This window comes from Equus asinus, chromosome 8, assembly GCF_041296235.1.
Source record: "Equus asinus isolate D_3611 breed Donkey chromosome 8, EquAss-T2T_v2, whole genome shotgun sequence".
Lineage (NCBI taxonomy): Eukaryota > Metazoa > Chordata > Mammalia > Perissodactyla > Equidae > Equus > Equus asinus.
The window spans coordinates 2,744,002-2,768,148 of record NC_091797.1 but is presented as its reverse complement, the minus strand read 5'-3'; the positions used below and the strand labels follow the sequence as shown (position 1 = coordinate 2,768,148).

At 41.3% G+C, this 24,147-nt stretch overlaps 1 protein-coding gene across 1 annotated transcript in view; it reads right to left on the bottom strand.

Moving 5' to 3' along the window:
- Nucleotides 1–23,679, bottom strand: part of LMBRD1 (LMBR1 domain containing 1) — a 112,489-nt gene extending 88,810 nt beyond the window's left edge. Inside the window, exons 1-3 of the mRNA XM_044776952.2 lie at nt 23,160–23,679; nt 17,513–17,689; nt 8,028–8,088 (exon numbers count right to left, since the gene is read on the bottom strand). Of these exons, the coding sequence (XP_044632887.2) occupies nt 8,028–8,088; nt 17,513–17,689; nt 23,160–23,228 (307 nt within the window). The 5' untranslated portion in view covers nt 23,229–23,679. The remainder of the gene's footprint in view (nt 1–8,027; nt 8,089–17,512; nt 17,690–23,159) is intronic.
- Nucleotides 23,680–24,147: the final 468 nt, after the last annotated feature.

Genomic DNA, 24,147 nt, shown 5'->3' with positions numbered 1-24,147 from the left:
ACAATTTTTTAAAAGAATTGAATAAAACTGAATCGCCACAGCTGTTGAACATCCACTGACTATGAATGTAAGGGTTTATTTCTGGTCTCTGAATTCCATGGCTCTATAAACCTATCCATCTGCAAAATCACAGTCTTGTTTATTGTGTTTTATAGTAAGTTTTGAAATCTCATAGTGTAATTCTCATGTTATCCTTTTTCAAAATCATTTCTGGCTACCCTAGATCCTTGGCATTTCCATGTAAAGTTTAGGAACAGCTTGTCAATTTCTTTAAAAAAAAAAACACAAAACTTTTGGTCAATTTGAGGGAAAATTGCCCTAATTGCCATCCTTACAATACTATGTCTTCCAATCCATTAACGTGGAATGTCTCTTTGTTTACTTAAATCTTCTTTAATTTCTATCAACGATTTTTTGTAGTTTTCAGTATACAGTCATTGCCACATAATGACATTTCAGTCAACAACATGTCACATACACGATGGTGGTCCCGTAAGACTAGCACCACACAGCCTAGGTGTGTCGTAGCTACACCATCTGGGTTTGTGTAAGTACACTCTGCGACGTTCACACAAGGACGAAATTACCTAACGAACGCACTTCTCAGAACATACCCTCGTTGTTAATGATGCATGACTGTATGAGTCTTACACTTCTTTTTTTCAATGTAATTCTCAGGGTATTTTTTTCCTTTTGATGCTTTATGAAGAGAATTGTTTTCTTCATTTCATTTGAATTGTCTGTTTCTAGTTTTCATATTGATCTTGCATCCTGTAACCCTGCTACACTTGTTTATTGGTCCTATTTGTCTATATCTAAGTCCTTGAGATTTTCTACCTATAGGATCTCAAGTCAGCCAAGAACATAAGAGTCATAATTCTTCCTCTCCACTTTGGATTCCTTCATTCATTTGGATCTATTGCATTGGCTAGGCTGAGGAAGTTCCCTTCTGTAACCAGTTAGCTCAGAGTTTCCATCAGCAATGGATACTGGATTTTGTTAAACAGATGCTTTTTTCGTATCTATAGAGGTGACCATCTGGTTTTTGTCCTTTATTCTATTAATATGGTATGTTACGTGAATTGATTTGGGGATATTAAACCAACTTTGCGTTCTTGAGATGAATCCCACTTTGTCATGGTTTATAATATGTGATGCTGGATTTAGTTTCCTAAAACTTTGTTTGTTAGGATTTTTATGCCTACATTCACAAGAGATATTAGTCCATAATCTCCTTTTCTTGTGATACCTTTGTCTGATTTTGGTATCAGAGTAATAATGCCTCAAGAATGACTGGGAAGTGTTCCCTCCTCTACTTTCTAAAAGAGTTTGTAAAGGATTGGTATAATTTGCTTAAATAAATGACAGATCACTAGTGAAGAAATCTGGGTGTGGGGTTTTCTTTGTAGGAATATTTTAAGCAACTAATTCAATTGCTTTACTTGCTATAGGGCTATTTCTTCATGAGTCAGTTTGGGTAATTTATGTCTTTCTAGGGATTTGTCCACTTCATCTGTCTAACTTGTTGGTATAGAGTTCTTCATAATATTCCTTTATAATCCTTTTAATTTCTGCAACGTTGGTAATGTCCGCTCTTTCACTCCTTATTTTGATAATTGTATCCTTCCTCCCCCTTTCTCCTCTCCCGTCTTCCCACTCCTCTTCCCACCCCGTTCTCTCCCCTCCTCCCCTCTCCCTTTCAACCAAGCTAAAGATTTTCCAAGTTTATTATTTTTCAAAGAACCTACTTTTTGTTTGATTTTTCCTCTATTGTTTTTCTGTTTTCTATTTCACTGATTTCTGTTCTAACCTTTATTTTCTTTCTTAGCTTGCTTAGAGTTTGTTTTTCTTTTTCTAGTTTCCTAAGGTAGAAGTTTCAACACAAGACTTATTTTCTAATAGAGGAATTTAAAACTGCAAATTACCCTCTAAGCACTGCTTTAGCTGCATCTCATACATTTTGATATGCTGCATTTTTATTTTCATTCAGTTCAAAACATAACCAAGTTGGGGGGGGGGGGAGTGCGTCTGGGAGGAAGGAACAGACCTAGACTAAATTCTACAGACTACCACTGCCTGTACCAGTTTGTAAGTATAAATATTCCTCAGACTACTGTATACCCTTGGTTGATTTCCAAAGCAGCAAAGTTGTTCTTTTGTCAATTTTGTCTGGCTTTTTGGGGAGAGGATCTGCCAACCTTACTTGGCCATGCATAAAATCACACCCCTAGATCATTCAATCTTAACAACACAGAAGTACATATTATCCTTTCTCATTTATAGAACGTTATGGACTGAATGTTTGTGTCTCCCCAAAATTCCTAGGTTGAAATCTAATCCCCAAAGCTCTGGTGCTTGAAGGTGGGGAGGCAATGAGGTCATGAGAGGGTAGCCCTCATGAATGGGATCAGTGCTTATAAGAAGAAATTCGAGATGGCTTGCTTTCCCACTCTCTCTCTCTGCCATGTGAGGATACAGCCAAAAAGGCCATCTCCAAACCAGGAAGCAGGTCCTGATCCGACACCACATCTGTCAGCACCTTGACCTTAAACTTCCCAGCCTTCAGAATTGAGAGAATAAACATTTGTCATTTAAGCCACCCAGTCTATAGCAGCCCAAACTGACTAAGACAGCAGTGAGAAGTGGTCAGATTCTGGATAAATTCTGAAAAATAAAACACAGGAGAATTTTCTGCCATGTTTGATACAAAATGTGAAGAAATAAAGAGTCAAGGATGACTCCAAGGTATCTGGACTAAGCAACTCTATCCTTCAGATGCTATTCACTGAAACAAGGAAATTTCTAGAGTATAACAGATTGAGGGTCAGTTGTAGAATGATGAAGTTGAGATGTCTTTAACTTCTTGACAGAAATTGTCATGCTGACAAGTCAAGACAGGAATATGAAGCTCAAAAGAGGTCTGCACGAAGATTTGAATCTGGGAGTTTGGCATCTAGAGGGTATTTAGAATCAAGCAGGAGCCTAAGATCACCAAGAGAGTAACAGAGATGGAGAACAGGTCCCAGGACTGATCCCTGGGATGCACAAACATTAAAGACGTCAGGAAGCAGAGAAAGAACCAGCAAAGGCACTCAAAAGGCACCACCAGGAGCAGAGGAAGGAGACACAAGAGCATGTGTCCCTCTTTCCCTCCTGGAGGTTCAGGAAGGTTTATGAGACAATGGGACAAATCAGCAGTTTGTTTGGAGGTAGAAAGGACAAGTCACACTAGCTCTAAGTCCAAGCAAGCACTTGTTTCCCCAACATTTCCACTGGGGAACAAATTCTTAGCTCACTAAGTCTCAAGGAGTCATTATAGTATCCAGAGAATGTCTTGAGCAAACCTAACCAGAGACCACTTAGAAAACCCCCCGTGATGAAGAATACATTCTTCCAAAAGGAAGTGGGAAAGCAGGAGATAGGACACAACTGTCTCTCACCAGAAACAACCCTACAGACCTGAATCAAAAAGCAAATCCCCAAAATGAGTCCTAGTCCTTCTACGTTATCTGGAAAAACAAGGAAATATATTAGAGATGTTTTCAAAACAATAAAGTGTCAAAAAGATGCAAATTTGATGAGATGCTAGGTGAATTCTTTCAATGTTAATTTTCCCATATCACTGTACTTTCTCTTGCTTTCTTAGTTGATCTGAATTAAAATGAGCAAATAACAACTTTTAGCACTCACCATATGTCTATACTCCTAATACTATGAAGTAGGCTCTACTTTATCACTATTTCAGAAGTGGAGGTCATAGAGAAGTTAAATGACTTCAAGGTCCCCTGGTACTCTTCTCACATTAGACACTAGGATGTTGGAATCCCTAAGTTTGGAATACATAGTAAAGACTCCAGGTACAATTTTTCAGCAACTGACCAACGGGGAGTGAGGAGAAACTTCCTAAATACTCTTAGGCGCTTTAAAAGGTCTGGCATAGAAATAGGAGTTTGAAAGCCTTATTCTTATTCTTCCTTGGTTCCATAACTTATCTAAATATGCAGACAATTCTCCTGTTTTCACTACAGAATTGCTTAACTGCAAAAATTAAGAACTTATGAAATACCCAATAATCTGGGTTGTTTGAATAAGAATATTCATTCAATGGAAAATAATGCAGGAATTTTTTTTTAATATACATATACAAGATCCTCATGGCAGCAGTATTTGAAATAGCCAGAAACTGAACAAACCAACTGATCATGAATATTGGATGAACAAACTATGCAATGTTAATGCAATGGAATATTACACAGCAATGAGAATCAACAAAGTACAGTTACCTGCAACAATAGAGATGAGCCTCAAATATAATGCTGAGCACTAAAGAAGCCAAACAGAAAACAATACACACTATATGAGTCAATTTATATCTATACAAAATGACAGCCCGAGCATCAGCGTCAAGAGGAGAGTCTCCGGGAGGAAGTGACAGGACAGCTACCGAAGAGCTCAACACAACAGCCTTGAAGAATTCCTGCTTACAGTTTAGCGGGCTCTCCCCATTTCTACAACCCCTGCAAGCATGCAAAATCAAAACGAGAGGTTAGGAAAAAATGTTAAGTAAAATATAAATTCGCTTAAAAGAAATTAAAGAAAAGCAGATGGTGAAAGAATTAAAACTAAAAATTTCAAGAATGGTTAGAGAACAGAATAAAGTAAACATTTAGAATAAATTACAATAAATAAAAGGTAAGAATTTAAGATAAAATCAAATTTGAAACAAAAATAGAACTCAGATAAAAAGCTAAACATATACATAAGAGATAAAAGCTTGTGTAATAGGTTCAAACACAAGATTAAAACAGAACAGAACAAAAAGTCAGATAAGAGCAGTTTTTTAAAAGAAAATATCAAAGAAGTTTGAAGAGACAGATGAAGAAATCAATAAAAACATTCAAAAGGATAAAAGGAACGAGTCCTTAAATGTATGTGGGGTGGGCACAACATCTTCCGATGGACGCTGAGTCTCCTTCTGAGGACAGGGTCCCCCTGAGGACAGGGTGAGGGCAGGAATGAACAACCCTCCCCTCCCCTCCTTCAACAAGCTCCAGGAACCGCCTGTCTCCTCTGCAGGCGGCCTCAACTGCCTGAGGACTGCTAGTGACCAACCTACTCTGGGGAGTGCCCAGCGGGCAGGAGCGGCAGTCAGCCTGCCTTCTGACACTCCCCAGAGAAAAACACCCGAAGATCCACTAATGTGACAGAAGGATCTCAAAACGGGGTTTCCAGACCCTGGATCCACAGGGGTCCTTTCAGGGTCTCACAACGTGAAAACCACTTTCAAGGCAACATTCAGACATGCTGCCTTGCCCCCAGCAGTCCACATTCTTCACCCCCAAGCACCCCCTGCAGGGCGCTGACTCAGGAGAGCCCCTCTGAAGCAGGAACAACCCTAGGAAGGGCCCACCCTGAGGACACACCTTTACAATATTCCCTGTGAGGGGAAGCACACACAAAGTGTACTCGTGAGAAGCGCTCATGCTATTTCAGACACGAGCTACACTAGTCACTGTTTTCAAAGAACACATTCTGGGGCCAGCCCAGTGGCAGAGCGGTTAAGTTCACATGTTCCGCTTCTCGGCGTTCCGGGGTTCACTGGTTCGGATCCCAGGTGTGGAAATGGCACCGCTTGGCAAAAGCAATGCTGTGGTAGGCATCCCACATATAAAGTGGAAGAAGATGGGCATGGATGTTAGCTCAGGGCCAGTCTTCCTCATCAAAAAGAGGAGGATTGGCAGTAATTAGCTCAGGGCTAATCTTCCTCAAAAAAAAAAAAAAATTAAATAAATGAATAAAATAATCTACTTATTAAAAAAAAAAAAACACATTCTTACTTGAATCCACCACCTTGAGCCTTACATCTTTCCAATAAATAAACACTTTTTTGATAAGAACAGTGGTGATATTAATGGAACACCAAAATAAATCAGAATCTCTCTGGATGTAATCCAGCATCCATATTATTTAAAGGTCTCCAGATGATTTTTGAGGCTTCCCTGAGGGTTCAGTATTGCTATGCGTTCTCCAGGTAATATCTCCAGAACCATATACTAAAAGGCAGCTCACACAAGGGTGAGCAGCTCCAGTTTAGGAAGTAAGATCCCCTTGGGCTATGCCACTCACTAACAAGGTGACCTTTAATATCACTAAATATCAATTTGTTCAGGTGTAAAACATAAAAAAAAGTCCAAAAAATGACATTTGTGAAAATTAAATACAGTGCTGAATGCAAAAGTCTTGCACAGTTCCTGGAAGGTTAGACAATGAAACTGCGTTGATACGTTAGGAAAGATTAGATGAACTACAGAATCTCAGAGGCGATGGATGAAAACAGTGTCTTGGATTCTCTGGAGGCTGTGGTCCTCAGGATACAGGAGAAGACATCCAACAGGCAGTTAGATAACATCCAGCATTTCTGGACAAAAGCTGGGCTTGAGGACCGTAACTATCTTAGACGCTATGCAGTCCTTTCAGACTCCCAGCTGAGGCTCAGAATCCGAGTCCAAGCCAAAGGCCTAGCGGCCACAGCTAAGATGAACGTGAGTGACTTTATGACAACCACCACCAACATCATCAAATTAAATCTCCTTGCTTTGATTCCATGGTAATCAAGAAATCTTCTGTTCATAATCTGGCTTCTCACAAAAATCTCTCCCCTAGATCAGTGTCTCAACTATCCTATCCCAAGGTAGTTACACTTCTCACTACAACCCAAGTTCTGCAAATAATCAAACCCTAATCCCTAAGTCATCTATTGTTTGTAACAATTAACTTATCTGCCACACATTTAAAACAATACGAGGGACACACCATCCTTGGGAAAATTGAGAAAAATACTCAAATCATTTCCTATAGGCTTAATTGTCTCCATGAGATCACCTGGAAGGGCTGCATGAATTAACACTCCAGTTTAGAAGTCTCTGTAACCTTGGTTATAATGGATTACTCCAGGGGCCTGTAGGTCCAATGACAAGATATGGTTCATGGACCTGGACTGCACAAAGATAAGAGTTGGCTTATCTTGTCATGTGTTCTACAGCACAAATACACTTTAGTGTCACACAAAAGACAGGCCCCTTCTCCCAAAACTGTTTCTGAAGAACTGATTTACATCCTTCTAATAAATTTGTATTGAAAAGACAACTTTCTGCTTAATATAGCAGCATTCCAAAAGTTTTAACTTAACAGGTCAAATTTATATTTTATAATACATATTTAAGGTATTCATCAGAAATAATAAATTCTGTATTAAAATACCATAAAAATTGTTCTAAAATCTACACAAAAGGGATAGAACTTCATGGGTCCTGTAGATTTTAGATCAGGAGAAAAGGCAAGGGATAGAGCCAAAGCAACTAAATTAAAACCCAATGAAACCCTTGAAAAACTCATCCCATCAATAGAAACTTCTGTAGAGCTTTTTCAGTTTCCAATTTAGCATCCTACTGAAATCTTACTCAATACCTGGATTTACTGCTGAAAAAAATGACATCCTTTTCCTAACACTTTCTTGCACAAGTCTTATGTTTATTCAAGAGAAAATTTGGGAAACACTTAGGTAGTTATTTAAAGCTTTTATAATCCGTCATTAGGGAAGGAAGAGAGAGGCGGGGGATCAATCCACCATGACCGTGGACTAACCAGCTCTGTACAGTACAATAAACTTGATGCTACAAACTCCCCAGGTAGTACACTCTACTAGTGTCAATACTTAGAAAAGATTTCTAGAAAACCGGGAGCTCTAAAATCAAGAGTGCGAGTGGGACACTGGTAGTGTCACGAAGGAAGAGAACTGAGACTTAAAGCAGCCTGACTGAACCCCCACAAACAAGTGCTACAAGTCAGCAACACGTGGCGCAGCAGGTAAAGCAGCTTCGGGACTAGGAAAACAAATGCTGTATTGCTTACTCCTGCTGTTGAAACAGTAACTTCCAACGTGACATCAAAACTGAAAGTGTATGCCTGGCTTTACTCTACATTTTGGTTAGCAGCCCAGATAGGAAAAGAAACCGAAAGATACTTACTATAGTAACCGTATAACACAGTGTCCTCAATCTGTCTGCTGACATTAGCATTGGCCCAGTCCTAGGACAAAAAAGAAACAACAGAAATATTAATGAAACATCCATGTGCCTAACAATTACGGTTAAGTTTTCATATGACTAAATACCACATATTAAATGTATCAACTCACACAGTTATGGTCTGTACCTTCAAGAAGTGAGAGACAGATAAGTAAACAAAGTTTCACAGGGAAATGCTGAGATAAAGTGACAACACAGAGTAGTCCCCCTTTATCCTCAGTTTCACTTTCTGCAGTTTCAGTTACCTGTGGTCCAAAAATATTAAATGGAAAATTCCAGAAATAAACAATTCACAAGTTTTAAATTGCATGCTGTTCTGCGCAGCATGATGAAACCTCAGTCCTACCCAGGACGTGAACCATCCCTTTGTCCAGGAGATCCACGTTGTACACGCCGCTGCCCCGAGTCACTTAGTAGCCATCTCAGTTATCATATCGACTGTAATGGTATCGCAGTGCCTGTATTCACGGCACTCTTATTTTATTTAATAATGGCCCCAAAGCGCAAGAGTAGTGTTGCTAGCAATTCAGATATGCCAAAGAGAAGCCTAAAGTGCTTCCTTTACGTGAAAAGGTAATAGTTCTCAACTTAATAAAGAAGGAAAAAAAATCATATGCTGAGGTTGCTAAGATCTACGGTAAGAATGAATCTTTTATCTCTGAAATTGTGAAGAAGGAAAAACAAATTCATGCTAGTTTTGCTGTTAAACCTCAAATTGCAAACTCATGGCCACATTGCATGATAAGTGCTTAGTTAACATGGAAAAGGCATTAAATGTGTGGGTGGAAGACATGAACAGAAAACATGTTCTGTTGACAGCAACGTGTTGCACCAGAAAGCACTGAGCCTAGAGGAAGACCTCAGCAAGGGACCCCCTGAAACGAGTGACACCAAGCCATTTACTGGCAGTGAGGGATGGCTACACAGCTGCAAGAAAAGGCTTAGACTAAGAGAGACCACATTCACATAACTTTATTACACTATATGGTTAAAATCGTTCTATTTTATTAGTAGTTGCTGTTGTCACTCTCTTACTGTGCCTAAGTTATAGATTAAACTTTACTATAGGTATGTATGTACAGGAAAAACCTAAGACATATGGAAAGGGTTCAGGACTATCTGCGGCTTCAGGCAGCCACTGGGGGCCCCGGAACACAGCCCTGCGGATGAGGGGGACAACTGCCGTTCTGGGAAGGACATGAGCAGGACGCCCCTCACTCAGGCTGAAGACCAGAGACGGCTTCTCCTAAGGGCTCTAAACTGAGACCTGCAGGAAAAGAGGTCATTCTCACGGAAAAGGAGAAAAAACAGCAGGAAGGAGGGACGAGAGAAAAGAACATACAGGAGAATTTAGAAGACTGCAAGAAGCTAAATATAGATTCACTACAGCTTTCGGAAAGGTGAGCAAAAGCAGGTGAGGGAGGGAGGGAGGAACACAGGCTTGAGAGACTTGTTAGCTTCTGGACTTTGTCCCAAGGGCAATGGAAAATGGTGAGGAATCTGTAGGCAGAGACTGACAATACAATTTGTATTTTAGAAGGAAGCTATTTGAGTATAATAGACATTTTCTTAAACTATCTAACAGAATAGTCAATCTAAACTCCTTTGCATTCATCCCACCCAAGTATTCTTTAAATTAGTAATTTAAACTTAGTAATTTAACTTAGAAAATATAATTCAAATTAATCTTATCAAATAAAAAAAACTGTACTCTAATGAATCAGAACTGAGGTATAACAGCAAGTCTTTTTGTCAAATATCCTAAATTTTATGCATGTGAAAAATTAAACCTGGAGAGTCTAAGTGACCATATCATTGCTATTAAGAAGCAAGGCTCATACTATCATCAGCTCAATTTTTTTCTGTAAACACTTTAAGAGCTCAAGTCAGTAACAACATCCCACTAAAAGGGCTCTTAACATTTAATTCTCCTAAAATAATTATGATTTTTCTTTTCTTTTTTTCGTTTTTTACCTCTAAACACCTCTAGCAATGAACGTCTATGACTATCTTACCGACAAATGCCTAAAAGAAAAAGAAATGTAGAAAGTCCAAATTTAGCACTACAAATGCAAAACTCTAACACACAACGCACAATAAAAATAATAGTTTCCCAGGGGCCATCTTGGTGGCACAGTGGTTAAGTTCACATTTTCCGCTTCAGCGGTCTGGGGTTCGCCAGTTCAGATCCTGGGTGTGGACATGGCACCACTTGAGAGCCATGCTGTGGCAGGTGTCCCACATATAGAGTAGAGGAAGATGAGCACAGATATTAGCTCAAGGCCAGTCTTCCTCAGCAAAAAGAGGAAGATTGGCAGCAGATGTTAGCTCAGGGCTAATCTTCCTCCAAAAAAAAAAATTTTTTTTAATTAAAAAATTAAAAAAATAAAAAATAAATAATAATAGTTTTCCGATAGCCATAATAACTATAAAAAACCCAAGAATGGGCTAAATTAAAAAATGTATGTTAACTATATAAAGAAAACTAAATTAGAGAATATAAAAAAGACCTAAATAAATGGAAAGTCACATGTTCATACATGAAAAAATTGTAAATACCAAATCCCTCCAAATTAATCTATAAAAATTACATATATTGCCAATCAAAAATCCCAATATACTAGAGGGTAAAGTATTTTGATATGATGAGTCTAAAAGTCACCTGAAAAACACAGAGGCAAGAGCTAAGAAATTTCTTGAAAAAGACAAACAATAAGGAATTTACCCATATAAGACTTTATTAATAAATTATGAAAATCTATTATTATAGTAACCTTTCACTCACCTAAGTGACCAAATTTAAAACATTAATAATATCCAGTAGTGGCAAATGTGGAGGAAAAGCCATCTCCTACACAGCAATAGTAAGACAGGTAGTCTACGACCCAGACATGCTTTGCTGGAACCTATCCGAAAAGACTCACACCCATCAGGGCAGGTATCAGCACACAGGGATGTTTTAAAGACAAGCATCCTGTCCAATGAACATCCTCAAGAGCTCTCACCCAGCTGCCTGGCGACAAGCGAGCCCAAATGGGGCCTCCCCTCCCTACACAGTAGGAGCAGCTGCACCCAACCTCAATTACTCAGGGGACCAAGGGACCCGAAGTCTCTAGGTGTTCAGCACCTACAACGTCTTAGGACGCCCTGAAGAGCTTGTTAGCTCACACTACTTGGCATTCAAGTCCATCATGTTTATCCCCCTGCAGGCCACTCTGGCTCCTGCCCCATGAGAAGCGAGAACAAGAGCAGGAGGAGCTACCTCTGCTGATGCTCCTGCTCTGGGGAAAGCTCCCCTCTCCGCAGAATCTCAAGTATGTAAGAACCTTGTACTTGCTGAGCCTTAGCTCCATAAATCCCAGCCTGCACTAAGTAATGTTAGTGATTTTTCACCCAAGAGCCCTCTACCCGACAATATTCAGTGTAGCATTGTTTAAAATATTAAAGTAACAACAACAACAAAAACTAGAGACAATCTCAATGCCCAGGAAAAAATGTTAAATGTATTAACAATGAAATCTACATAAACTCACATACATGGATATCCATGAAGTACCTTTGAGTGAGGGGAAACAGAACGAGCTGCAAACAACAGTCTTACCAAACGCAATCTTTGTCTAAAAATGTAACCAAAGAAACACCCATACATACACAGAAAAATGGGAAGAAAGTGTAAATGGTGCTTCCCGCACAGGAATGGGAAAGCACTGGGGAGAATTCTGTGCAAGGATGGGAAATGTTTTCATCAATGATCCAGTATCCAAATGAATACGTACATAATCAAAGCTTCAGCTCCTAACAGTTGTGTTTCTTCAGTGATTGTTTGTGCACCAAAACAGAAGTTTAAAAAGATTTTTGAAACGAAGATTTTTTGAAACAGAGGACAATTACATCTATCCCTGTGCAAGCTCCCTACCAGCTCCAAGACAATCCCACAGGTATTAGTGTGCCCACTGAGAATCACTTAAAAATTAAACTTTAAAACTAAACAAGACCCCAACCTCAGAAAAAAGATAAAAGTAGAAGGTATGAAGGTAATTTAAAGCCAGAGATTCATTGAAATTTACTATCTTTTACCCTGCAAGGTTCTTTTGTTTAACCAAATCTTGTGGCAGTTACTTTTACTGTTACTATTTTAAAGCTAAAAATATGTGTAAAATATACAACATCACTCAAGCACTATTAGTGTATTTGGCTTTTATATACTGCATTGCCTCCAAGGCACCTGATGGACTGTCAAAAGAGCTTAGTTTATGAAACCTTCCTTCTACATTTTGAGAACAAATGCCCTTGATACATTTTATAAACTTCTGCCTCCCAGTAGAGACCAAAAGGAACTTCAGAGTCATTTAAGACTCAAAGGAACATGAGACAATCAAGAACTAACACTAAATTAGAGACTACTGAAGAACATTTCACAAGACAGGAAAAGGATACAGATTCCACCGAGCAAAGATGGAGTGGGTCGTGTATGTGAAATCCCTTCTCCCATTCTTCAAGATGACTTTTTGAAATGCTAGCCTAACCCCAAACTACACGAGTCTCCTCGATTTTACCTAATAACCTCACTTTAGACCAGTGGTTCTCACTCAGGGATGATTTTGTCCCCTAGGGGACATTTGGCCAGTGTGGTCACTGGCGACACGGGTAGTGATCACTACGCGACTGGCATCTAGTGGGTAGAGGCAAGGATCTCCTAAACATCTACAGTGCACAGGACAGCCCCCCACAACCAAGAATTAACCAGCACAAAATGTCAACAGTTGAGAGAGTAACTTAGTGGTCTCTCAAATAATTTGAAGCCAAAAGACAGGAGCTCGGGGCTGGCCCCGAGGCCGAGTGGTTAAGTTTGCACGTTCCGCTGCAGGCAGCCCAGTGTTTCGTTGGTTCGAATCCTGGGCGCGGACATGGCACTGCTCATCAGACCACGCTGAGGCAACGTCCCATATGTCACAACTAGAAGGACCCACAACTAAGAATATACAACTATGTACCGGGGGGCTTTGGGGAGAAAAAGGAAAAAAAAAAATCTTTAAAAAAAAAAAAGACAGGAGCTCACTCAATGTCCTACCAAATCTAAAACCCACCTTCGTCTGTATATCTGCCAAGGGTTCACAGCCCTATTTACAGCCGATCCTTTCACTGAGACCACCAACCCCTTTGCCTTCTCAAGGCCACTGCATCTGCAATATCCTCTCTCCCCTCTCAAAAAAATCTCTCCCCTCTACTGAGTCCTAAAGTATACAAACTCTAGTAACTTCCACTAAACAACAAAGAGACACCTGCACACAACACCTCCTTTGACCCCACTCCTACTCCCCTAGAGAACAAAATGTCCTGAAAAGTTGTCAGCATTTCCTGTCACTGCGTCCTCACCGCCCTGTCCAGGGTCCACTCACTCCAACCCGACCACCCCCTGCTGCACTGAAATGATTTTGCGTGTTCTTGGTCACCACTGCCCAAAGCCAGCAGTCCCCTCTTGACCCCTCTCAGCATCGCTGGAAAAAGCCATTATTCTCTCCTCCTGAAACACATTCTCCTCCTGATTCCACAAGCCTCCCTCCTCTGTTCTTCTCACCTCTCAGGTGGCAGCCTCTCCCCTTCAGCCGGCCTTCATACGGTGGAGCACTACGATCTGTGTCCACTGCCAAGCCTTCTCAGGCCAGGCACCCTCCCCGGCTACCAGTCAGTCCACAGCTGATACCATGCAGAGCTGATGACTTCCAAACTCTTCTCTCCAACCCCACGCTCTCCCTGAGGCTCCAACTCCTGACTTGGCGCTTCCACTTGAATAGACATGATAGGCACTTGCAGGTAACTTGTCCAAAACGCAGCTCTTTTAACATAACTTAAAAGTCATAAACAACCTGGCCCCCGCCTTCCTCTTGATCTCAGCTAGTACCAAGCACAACTCCCAGCAGCACACTTCAGCCAAATAGGCCAAGCTCATCCCTGCCTGAGGGCTCATATCCAAGGTGCCTCCTCCCTGAAGGCTCCCTGGGCTGGCTCCTCCTCCTTTAGGTCCCATTCAAGTAACCTCAGCCATCGGATCCACTTCAGCAATTTCGCCTTCCTATCCCCCATCTGAAGTACCCACAACTTAATCAGACTCCCACATCAATCTGTTATATTTCCTCACGGGAAGCCTAGCTATGAAGTTAGCTTGTTTTGTCTGTTTACTGTTGATCTGGTCTTACAGAACACAAGCTCCATGAGAAGAGTAGCCTCATTTGTTTTCATCGTTATTCTCCAGCATCCACATGTGTCAGGTTCACATTACGTGTTTAATAAGTATTAAGTGAATAAGTGTATTTAAGATGCAATGAAGAATACAAAGTTCTAAGATACAGTTTTCATTATTTGAGAGTAAGAATGAGGCAGTGGTAGAGACTCAACCCAGACATGTAATACAGTCATGTGCCACATGACATTTCAGTCAATGATGGGCCGAATATACAATGGTGGTCCCATAAAATTAGCACCATATAGTCTAGGTGTGTAGCAGGCTGTACACATCTATGTTTGTGTTAAGTACAGTCTGTGATATTTACACAATGACGAAACCGCCTAACAACACATTTTTCAGAATGTATCCCGTCATTAAGCAAGTGATACATAACTATAATAAGAGGCCATGAAGAGATTAATCATTGGGGGAAGGAGTAAGATATGAACATTTTAGCTACCAAAACACTAAATGTTTTGATGCCATAACTTAACTACTAATTTTTTTAAAAACTTTATATGTTGTATACAGTAAAAAATATTTATTCATGCTACTGTCAATTTCTGAGTTCTTTTTGACCTGCACACTCTGTGTATATCACTAGCCACAGTTATTGGCCAACTATACAAGACACTGTAATAGAACACAGAGTATTCTTTAAGGTCTTTTTTTTTTTTTAATCTAAAAAGTTAATTACTTCACAAAAAAACTAGAAACAAATTATCTAACTAAAATTATTCATAGTGCCATGTGTAGGGAAAAAAGAAATCAATGGCAACAACTCAGGCATTGTCACAACATACCCCCACCATAAGAAGGCTGAGAAAGCTAGGAGTAACTAAGACACACTGGAGAAAGCACTCGACTGCCTGCTCACAGAAAAGCCCGGTGCCCTCCGTCCCTGAGCCAAATGGGAGCAAGTGCTGACGTCCAGAGTTTCCAAGTAATCACACCTTGTAAGCAAGTCCATCATCAGTTTAGAGGTTTCAAAATATCTGAGGTGGGAATGGAGAAAGTTAGAGAATATATATTCATTTAGGGATAAGAAATGCACATTGTAAAGATTAGGATACAACATAATTCCTCATGGAAAACAACACCAACTTGTACATTTCTCCTCACTAATAAAGGTGGAATAGATTAAAGCCACTGTGGCATATTTTCACTCTAAAATGGCTAAATTTACAATTGTGGCATGAAGTCTGAAGAACTAATTCTTAAATACTTGTACTTGTCTCTCACTAAACACCTCAAGAGACTTCAGCAATAACTTTTTGGAGAAAATACTTTCTACAGTTTGTCGGGAAAAGGTTTTTAAAAAGCCTTTTCAGTCCTCTTTTTGAGCATTAGTATAAGACCACCTTCAAATGAAAACTCTTATGACACTAATCCCCCAAACAAAGAATGTTTCAATATATCAAGAAAAAAGGTATCAAAGCATTGGAGGACAAAAACTGATACATTATGTAAGCTCTGAGGGGGCTAAAAACAGAACTAAATAGAGACAACTAAGTCAATGAAAAGTAGGAAAAAGAGAACATACAAGTACTGAATAAATAATCTCCTAACAATGAAAGAAAGAAGTTTGTAAAAAGTCGGGGGAAAAAACAATAACAGAATTTTTCCCTCCTAATTACTGGTGCTACATTTAGATTTAACAAATACAAAGTGCATTAACAAAAGTCATGTATTTTCTTCTCTTAGGGGACATTTAATAAAATGAGTGCCCTAAGCTTTTACAGGTAATACTTTACTTCTTTAGGTGGGTGAATTCATAAAGGCTTGCTCAAATAAGTATAATGCAATCTCAGATTTAAAAAACTATTACTCAGAAAGTGACTACTAATTTAAGCATGGTCCCAGAACAACTACATAATCTAAGAGAAAGTCCTTACATTCATGAAACTACTTAAAAAGTTCGTAAAAATACTTTAGAAATTCCATGATGAAAACATATTCCCACAAAATCTAGACAAGTCAAATATTCTAAATTCAAAACTAAAAAACCTTCTATTCAAACAATAATTATACAAGAGAAAAAATACGACTTCCATCTCAGACATCTATCCACCGCCATACGCACACAGCGCCCAGTGCGAACCGACACCTCCCTCGGTGAAGAGAGAGGTCCAACCCCAGCTCCAGCACTTCCGGGGGTATGACCTGAGGGAGGTCGCTTCACCTCTCCTGCCCAAACATGGGTAACGTCATCCACCTCACAGGGTTGTCCGGGAGATTAAAGGGAGGTAGTACACACAAACCCTTTAGGATAGTGTCCAACACGTGGCCGACAAGCGACAGATGTTAGTTACCGTCTTCACATAACACTGGGCACATCCTAAGTGCTCAACTAATACTCGCTGAAGGAACCACTAGCCCACAGAGAATAACTTTGCTTTTCACAACAATCACAATACATGAAAACATTTTCAAATTATTTGAACCCAGTTGGGCAATTCAGGAATTCACTTTGGAAGTATGCATTATTGAGATAATTGAAAAAACATTTCATTCAAATATTGGAGTACCCACTGTGTGTTAGACACTAAGGATACAACGGCAAGCAAGACACAATTTCTACCTCATAGAAGCTAAGCTAATAAGAAACTTAAAAGTAATTTGCATAATTAAAAGAGAACTCAGAAATCTTCCAGCCCAACATCTCTCATTTTAAAAATGAGGCCCTTGAAGTCCAGAAAAGTTAACTGATTTAGCCAACAAAACATGCTGGATAGCTCTGAGTCAAGATCAGAACCCAGGTCTTCTGACTCACAGCCTAGTGGTCTTTTCTCTATACCATACTGACCCAAAGTGCTCAACATGGAACAGAGATTAAGATCCTGACCTGCCACTAGCAAAAGCCCTCTAAGTTATTTATTTACTGCATTAATGCAAATCAAGTCACATAGACTTCAAGGGAGCTATCAGAGGCACAAAAACAAGACTTATTACAATTACTTCATATATTTTCAGATTAGAGAAGGCATTCTTCACATTTAGAGGGTTCTCGCGTTAACAGTTCTTATGTCAGTGAAAGGCCTGTCTCTAGTCTTCACGTTAGTTGTCACACACTCAGCCTCCACGCTGCGTGTCCATTCTCATCTATTCCCAGAGACAACAAAAAAGCGCAATATATACCAACTGCTATACAAAGCCAAGAATCTGAAAGGAAAAAATCATATAGTATGAGAATAATTACCTTAAATGTGCCATTTTGATTCTTCATGTAAGAAACCAAAAATATATCCACTGGTAGAAGTGCTGATGTGATAAGAGCAATCGCCAGAGAAAAAATTGCTGTTATGGTGGACACAACTTCACTTTCCCTCTGACTTTGGTATTTACGAACATATATCCAGCAGAATGCCAAAATAGCCTGAAATAGAACAAAAAGAAATGTGTTGTTACTGTTTTTATTCTCTAAAACTGATTTTAGTACATGTTTGCGCGTTTCCAATGGGAAACTATGTCGAGTAAAGGTTCTTTCAGATGTGTAAGGAAGGTCCAGTATCCCTTATAAACTTGTTCAAGATTTCTAATTTTCAAAACCTATTTCATGAATGCAGTATAACCTCACAGGTGCAAAGACACACAAAAAAAGTAAAAAGTAAAAAAAGAGTAAAAGTTATCAATAACAGAGCTCAGTTACATAAAACCTCATTGAACACAGTGCAATCATTAATGGTTTCATACAATGCCATAGTTAACTAGCATTGAATACTTTTTTCCTATAGATCTCGCCAACCTAAAGGAGATATAACTAATTGTTCTATCCTATGCTTACTACTGAAGCATCAATGACTACAACTTGAATTGAAATTAACTTCTGCCCCATTCTGATGGCTCAAGAGTACCATTCAGCTAAAGAATAAGTGCCAACAATCACCATACATTTGGCACATTAAACTATAATTGGAATCTTAAAGGGCAGTAAACAAGGAAAAGTGAACACTGGAAATGGACACGTGCACTGCAAGGAACTTTCCAGTAGGAAAAGTACACTCAGGTGTACCGAGATTGACATCTCCACTCAACAGAACTCTTAAGAGTTAAGCAATGCCTTTCTGGTGACTAACACAGAGACAAGACTTCACTCTCGAGATTCCCTAACTTTAGGGAGTTTCAGAATCACCTGAAGGACTTGCTAAAGCACAGATTTAGAATGGGCCGCATCCCCAGAGTTTCACATTCAAGCGGGCTGGAGAAGGGCCTGAAAATCTGCATTTGTAACAAGTTCCAGGTGAGGCTGCTGCTGGTCCAGGGACTACATTTTAAGAACCTCTGCTCTAATCAATCACAGGGGACAGCAAAGAAATACTAAATCAGTGACCTCAACCCTGGCTGTGTGTTAGAATCACGTAGGTAGTTTTTCAATTTCAATACCATCATGCCCTCCCCACAAATCAACTCAATGAGTGAGGCTCCTCCAGGCATCAGCAAGTCCAATGCCGGAGGATTCCAACAGAGCCACACTGGCAAACCATTGTCTGAGAACCATGTCTTACATAAGTTCTACAACAGCTCTGGGACAAAAACACTATTTTGTCCTTTCACTCTTTCACCAGATTCAACGGCTACTTCCGTACTGGGCATCCTAGTTCAGAAGCCTGAACTGAACTAACAGCACCAACTAGTGTCACCCCTTCCAAACTTTCCCACCACAAAATGTTAGAACAGTTCCATCACCTTCCATCACCGCAGAAAAATCCCCTTTGCTCCTCTGTAGTTAACCCTTGTCTCCGCTCTCCAGCCCTTGACAACCACTATCTGTTATCTCTCCCTATAGCTTCAACTTTTTCTAGAGCATCATAATGTACTCATACAGTATGTCATCTTTTGAGTCTGGCTTCTTCCACTTAGCGTAAGCATCTGAAGTCCATCCAAGTTGTTGCATGTAATTCCTTCATACTACTAACATTTCAGTTGGCATCAGAAAGGCAGGAAAAAATAAAGTGAGAAGGGAATGTAGAATTTGGAACCTGGGTGTTGGAATTAAAAAAAAAAGACCTAGGTTCAACTCATTATTAATTTTTGGCTTAAATCATTATTAATTTTTTTGGAAATTATTTTTCATAAAATGTTATTTATATTAATATTTTCAGGGGTTTGTTTTTAAGTGAATTCACAAATATTTAAAACATTCCTCAAATTATTCTGAAGTCATTGAAAGCTGAGCCTTATCTTTCCGTCCTTAGCAGCACCTGACACAAAGTGTTGAATAAACTTTTGTTGGATTTCAAGATCTGCACTTTCACAGAGAACGAAGCGATAGGTGTTACTGAAGCAGAAGGAGCTTCCAACACCAGGCAAACAGTTCAGCCAGACGTTCCCCAACGTTTTGGTCCCAGAATCCCTTTACAGTTTAAAAAGTGAAAACCCCAAAGAGCTTTTTGTTTACATGGGCTAAATCTATCAGTTGTTACTATATTATAAAACAAACCAAATGTCCTCATCTTTACAATAGGAATAAGAATACTTCTTTCACAGCAGGTTATAAGGATTAAACGAGATGTAAAGAGTTTAGCACAGCGCCTGGTCATAGTAACTGCTTAACAAATAGCAGTAATTATTATTAAATGTCTTATAACATCTCAGAGCATTTCATAAACTAATGCACAATTTTGCTAAGAAGTATAAAGGGAAGGTTTAGAGCAGTCCCCAACCCCTCACAAGAGACTGATTTAACTGGCCTGGGCTTCAGGGGTTTAAAAAACTCCCTAGGTTGTTTCAACGAGCAGTCAAGGCCAAGAAGCACTGGGGCAGAGGGAGGACGAGAACACATGAATTTAAACTAAAAGAACACACACTGCCTGGAATCTTGCTAAACTGCAGGTCTGACTCAGCAGGGCTGGGGTCCTGTGTTTCATATTTCTAATAAGTTCCAGGGTGATGCCCTCAGTTTGAGTAACAAGTAAACTTGCTTTACAGAAATGGAGATTCTGTCTTGTATAGTAATGGGAAATGCTATTTGAAAGGTGCTGTAAGTCAAATTAGTGAGGATCTTGTCCGGGGGCTAGGTAGAAGGGTTTAGAGTTGATAGAGTAAACATCGATAGTTAGATTATAAACTCGGAGGAACCAAATCTAACCATCCCTTATGTGGCGGAAGAACTGAAGTCCATTCTGTTTGCCCAAAATCACAAAACTAGTCAATTTTAGGGTTCTGACTCTTTAGTAGATGGTTGGCAGCAGTTCTCAAAGTACCAAGTCCCCAAACTCCTAGCAGCCCCAGAACCCTTTCTGGGGATTTGCAAATTGAAAACTATTCTCATAATAATACTAAGATGCCATCCACATTTTTCACTATGTTGATATTTGCACTCATGGTGCATAAGCCATGGCAGGTGACACTGCTGGCGAATTAAGCACCAGGCTGTGCCAGTAGTCACTGTATTCTTGACCACCACACTCTCACAGAACAAAAAGAAAAAGGAGACAATTTAACTTAAGACTGTGCTTGATAAAGCAGCAAAAACTAGCTTTACCAAATTTCAACCCTTGAGTCTTTTTAATACTCATGGAGGGAAACATGAAGTATGCACTCAAGTTCCTCTGCTGTACGCCCAGGTGTGCTGGCTGCCTCCGGAACAGCACCTTGACAGTGAAGAGCTGAAAACCAAATCAAGCACTCTTCAAGGAACATCATTTTTACTTGAAAGCACAAGCGACTAACTATGGTCATTCAGACTTGGATATTTGGCAGATTTTGTCGAAATGAACAAAGGGAACCCATCACTTCAAAAAAACAAGTGACAGTATTTGTTGCCAATGATAAAATTCAAGCTTTTAAATGAAAATTAAAATTTTGGAAAACTTGTATCCACAACTGTGAGTTTGACAGTTTCTCAATACTTATTTCTGAGATACACTTCTGACAAGATCAGTAGTGATATTAACAAATGTGATATTTTGATATTATGTAATGAAATGCATCCATATTTGGAAGATCTGCATACTTCAGTGAACCAGTATTTTCCAAACGACCAATGCATCATGTAAAAAATCATGCATGGGGAAAAGATCCATTCAAAGTGCAACATGGGCCAATGGATTTTAATGTAACACAACAAAAAGTTCATTGGTAGGATTTTAGATTTCATACTGCAGCTAACCTTTAAGAAGCTTCTACTTATTTTGTGTAGTATTCAAGAACATCCACAATTATCTAAAAAAATACTCCTCTGCTTGCAACTACATATCACTAAAATTGGATTTTCTTCATATACTTGAACCAAAATAACATATCTCAAAAGACAGAAGCAGACCCATTGCGGGTTGACCCCGTGGCTGAGTGGTTAAGTTTGCACGCTCCACGTCAGTGGCCCAGGATTTCCCCAGTTCAGATCCTGGGTGCAAACACGGCACTGCTCATCAAGCCATGCTGAGGCAGCATCCCACATGCCACAACCAGAAGGACCCACAACTAAAAATATACAACTATGTACTGGGGAGCTTCAGGGAGAAAAAGGGAAAAAAATAAAATTTAAAAAAAAAAGGAGACACAAGAATCCAGCTCTCTTCTCATAAGCCAGGAATTAAACAGATTTGCAAAAAATTAAACAATGGCCCTTATTACTAATTTTTTTCTACTCTGACATCTAGTTTCAAAGTCCTTAATTCCCTTCTCATTATGCTTTATTCCTGCTGTAATATCACCAACTTCAATGCCTTCCCTTCTTCATGTACCCAAGGGCTACCTCAATTCCACTTTCTTCCAATATTGTTTTCCATTCTTTAAAGTCGTATTTCATTTATAAAATCATACTTTGGTTTTCAGGACTTAAAATACCTGTTACAAGAACTTTTGCTTTCCTACCTATCTTCAGACCCTCTTAAAGGCCACATTGTTTCGTTTGCATTCTCCTACAATTTACAGCACAACTGCTGTACATTAAATGTTTATTAACTGATAACGGCCAAGATATTCCCACTAAACTTTGATACTGTTACGTGCTCATTTGTTTTCTTCTAAACCAACTGAAAACGATGATCTGGAAAACTCAATGAACTCTCCAAGTGCAGGACTGGACAGCCAACCTTCACGGTTCCCATTTCCTCCATCAAGAGGAGTACAGAACGTTCCAGTGTAAAGGCAATATTATTTTCTGGAAGACAGCCTTGAAGTCCACCCCTCCCCTCCTTTTTTTGTAGTTTCTGCGGCAACGTTTACTAGCAAAATATACTACACAGGTTGCAGACACCCTAGTGGAATCTAATAAGTAAAATCAAACAGGTCTTGAGTTTCATAACTGAAGTTAACGGGTTTGTGGATTAATCTTGGTTTGTGTTTGTCTCCGTAACGCAAAGCAGCAAAATACTTTGGGACACGAAGCAACAAGAGGATGGGATGAGGGCAAGGAGGGGAGAGAGAGTGATAATGGGGGAGCGGGGTACGAAGAGAAACAACCTGGACTCCCCAGCAAAAAACGCCCCAGGGTTTTAATGTGGGGTAGGGAGGTAAAAACCAGGCCCTCTGGGCCATGCAGGGCCCCATTCGTCACTGGATAAACATGAGGACGAGGGCTGGGAGGAAGGCGCCGACGTCAGACGGGCGGTAGGTGCAGACGCCGACCCCACACAGGTGTCTGCACCTGTCGAGGGGTCCGCAAAGGAACGCCGGGACGGGCGGCCACGTCAGCAGGGCGGATGGACAATGGCCGGGAAGGCTGAGGACCCCTCGCTGGGGGCGGGGCGGGGGCCGTCAGCGAGGAGGCCAGGGGGCGCGCACACGGCGCCCCGCCCCGCGCGGAGCCCCGGGCCGGCCGGAGGGGGCGGGGCGCACGGGGCGAGCCGGGCCGGGGGCCGGAGGTCTCGGGGCCGCCCCTCCCGCCGCGCGGCGCCCCCTACCAGGAGCAGGAGGCCGAAGATGCACCAGCCGATCACCAGGTCCACCGAGGCCGCGCCGGCCGCCGCCATCTTCGCTTCCGGCCGAGGCCCCGGCAGGGCAGGGCGGGGAGAGGCGGGGCGCCGCGCACCCTAAAGGTTAAGAGGGCGCAGGGGCGGAGCGAGCGGTCGCCACGGAGACCCCGCCCCAGCGTCCCGCGCCGAGCCGGGGGCGGGGCGTGGCGACGTCAGCGAGCGCCTGGGCGGGCGGGGCGTAGTGACGTCAGCGCCGCCGCGCCGGGGCCGCCCTGGGGGTTCGGGCGAGGTGGGCCCGGGAGCGGCGCGAGGCTGGGCCGGTGGCTGGAGCTCCGAGCGGCGTCGGGAGTTTCCGGCGCCTCCGTGAGGGTTCGTCCTGGAGGCCGGGCGGGTGGGCGGTGGTGGGCCGGGCCCCCTGGCAGGGTTGGCTGACGCTGTAGGGGAGCCGATTGGCTCCCCAGGGACTTCCCGTTCTGCGGGCGCTGGGCCGTCCTGCCCCCGCCGTGTCACGTGATGTTGCGGCCCTTCTGTTTAGATCCGCACGTGCCTGTGAAGGATGACGTTGTACCCTCCAGGTGTTCGAACTCAGAGCACCTTCATCAAGAGATCGCAGGTTCTGGTAATGATCCTAAGTGAACGGAGCAGATGCTGCCCCTGGCCGGCGGGGAAGCGGAGGGAAGCTGCGAGGGCTTCCCTGAGGGGGGGTACAGACCGAACTAGGCCCTGAATTGAACAAACCTAACCCAAATGTACTCAGAACACAGCTGTATGGATGACTCCCACCACATCTTTTCAGTTTATCTTGTGGAGATAAATTATCCCCTGCTTGGACCTAGTTCAGGCTGGAATCCTGCACGAGGGAAGGTGTGGAGGTCTCCCTGCCAGGACGGGATGAGGCGAGAAGAGGAAAACAGGAGACAGTTTGAACGTGAGTTGGTACCATCATAAGCTGGTTCCAGGCTCTCTGGACCTGCGT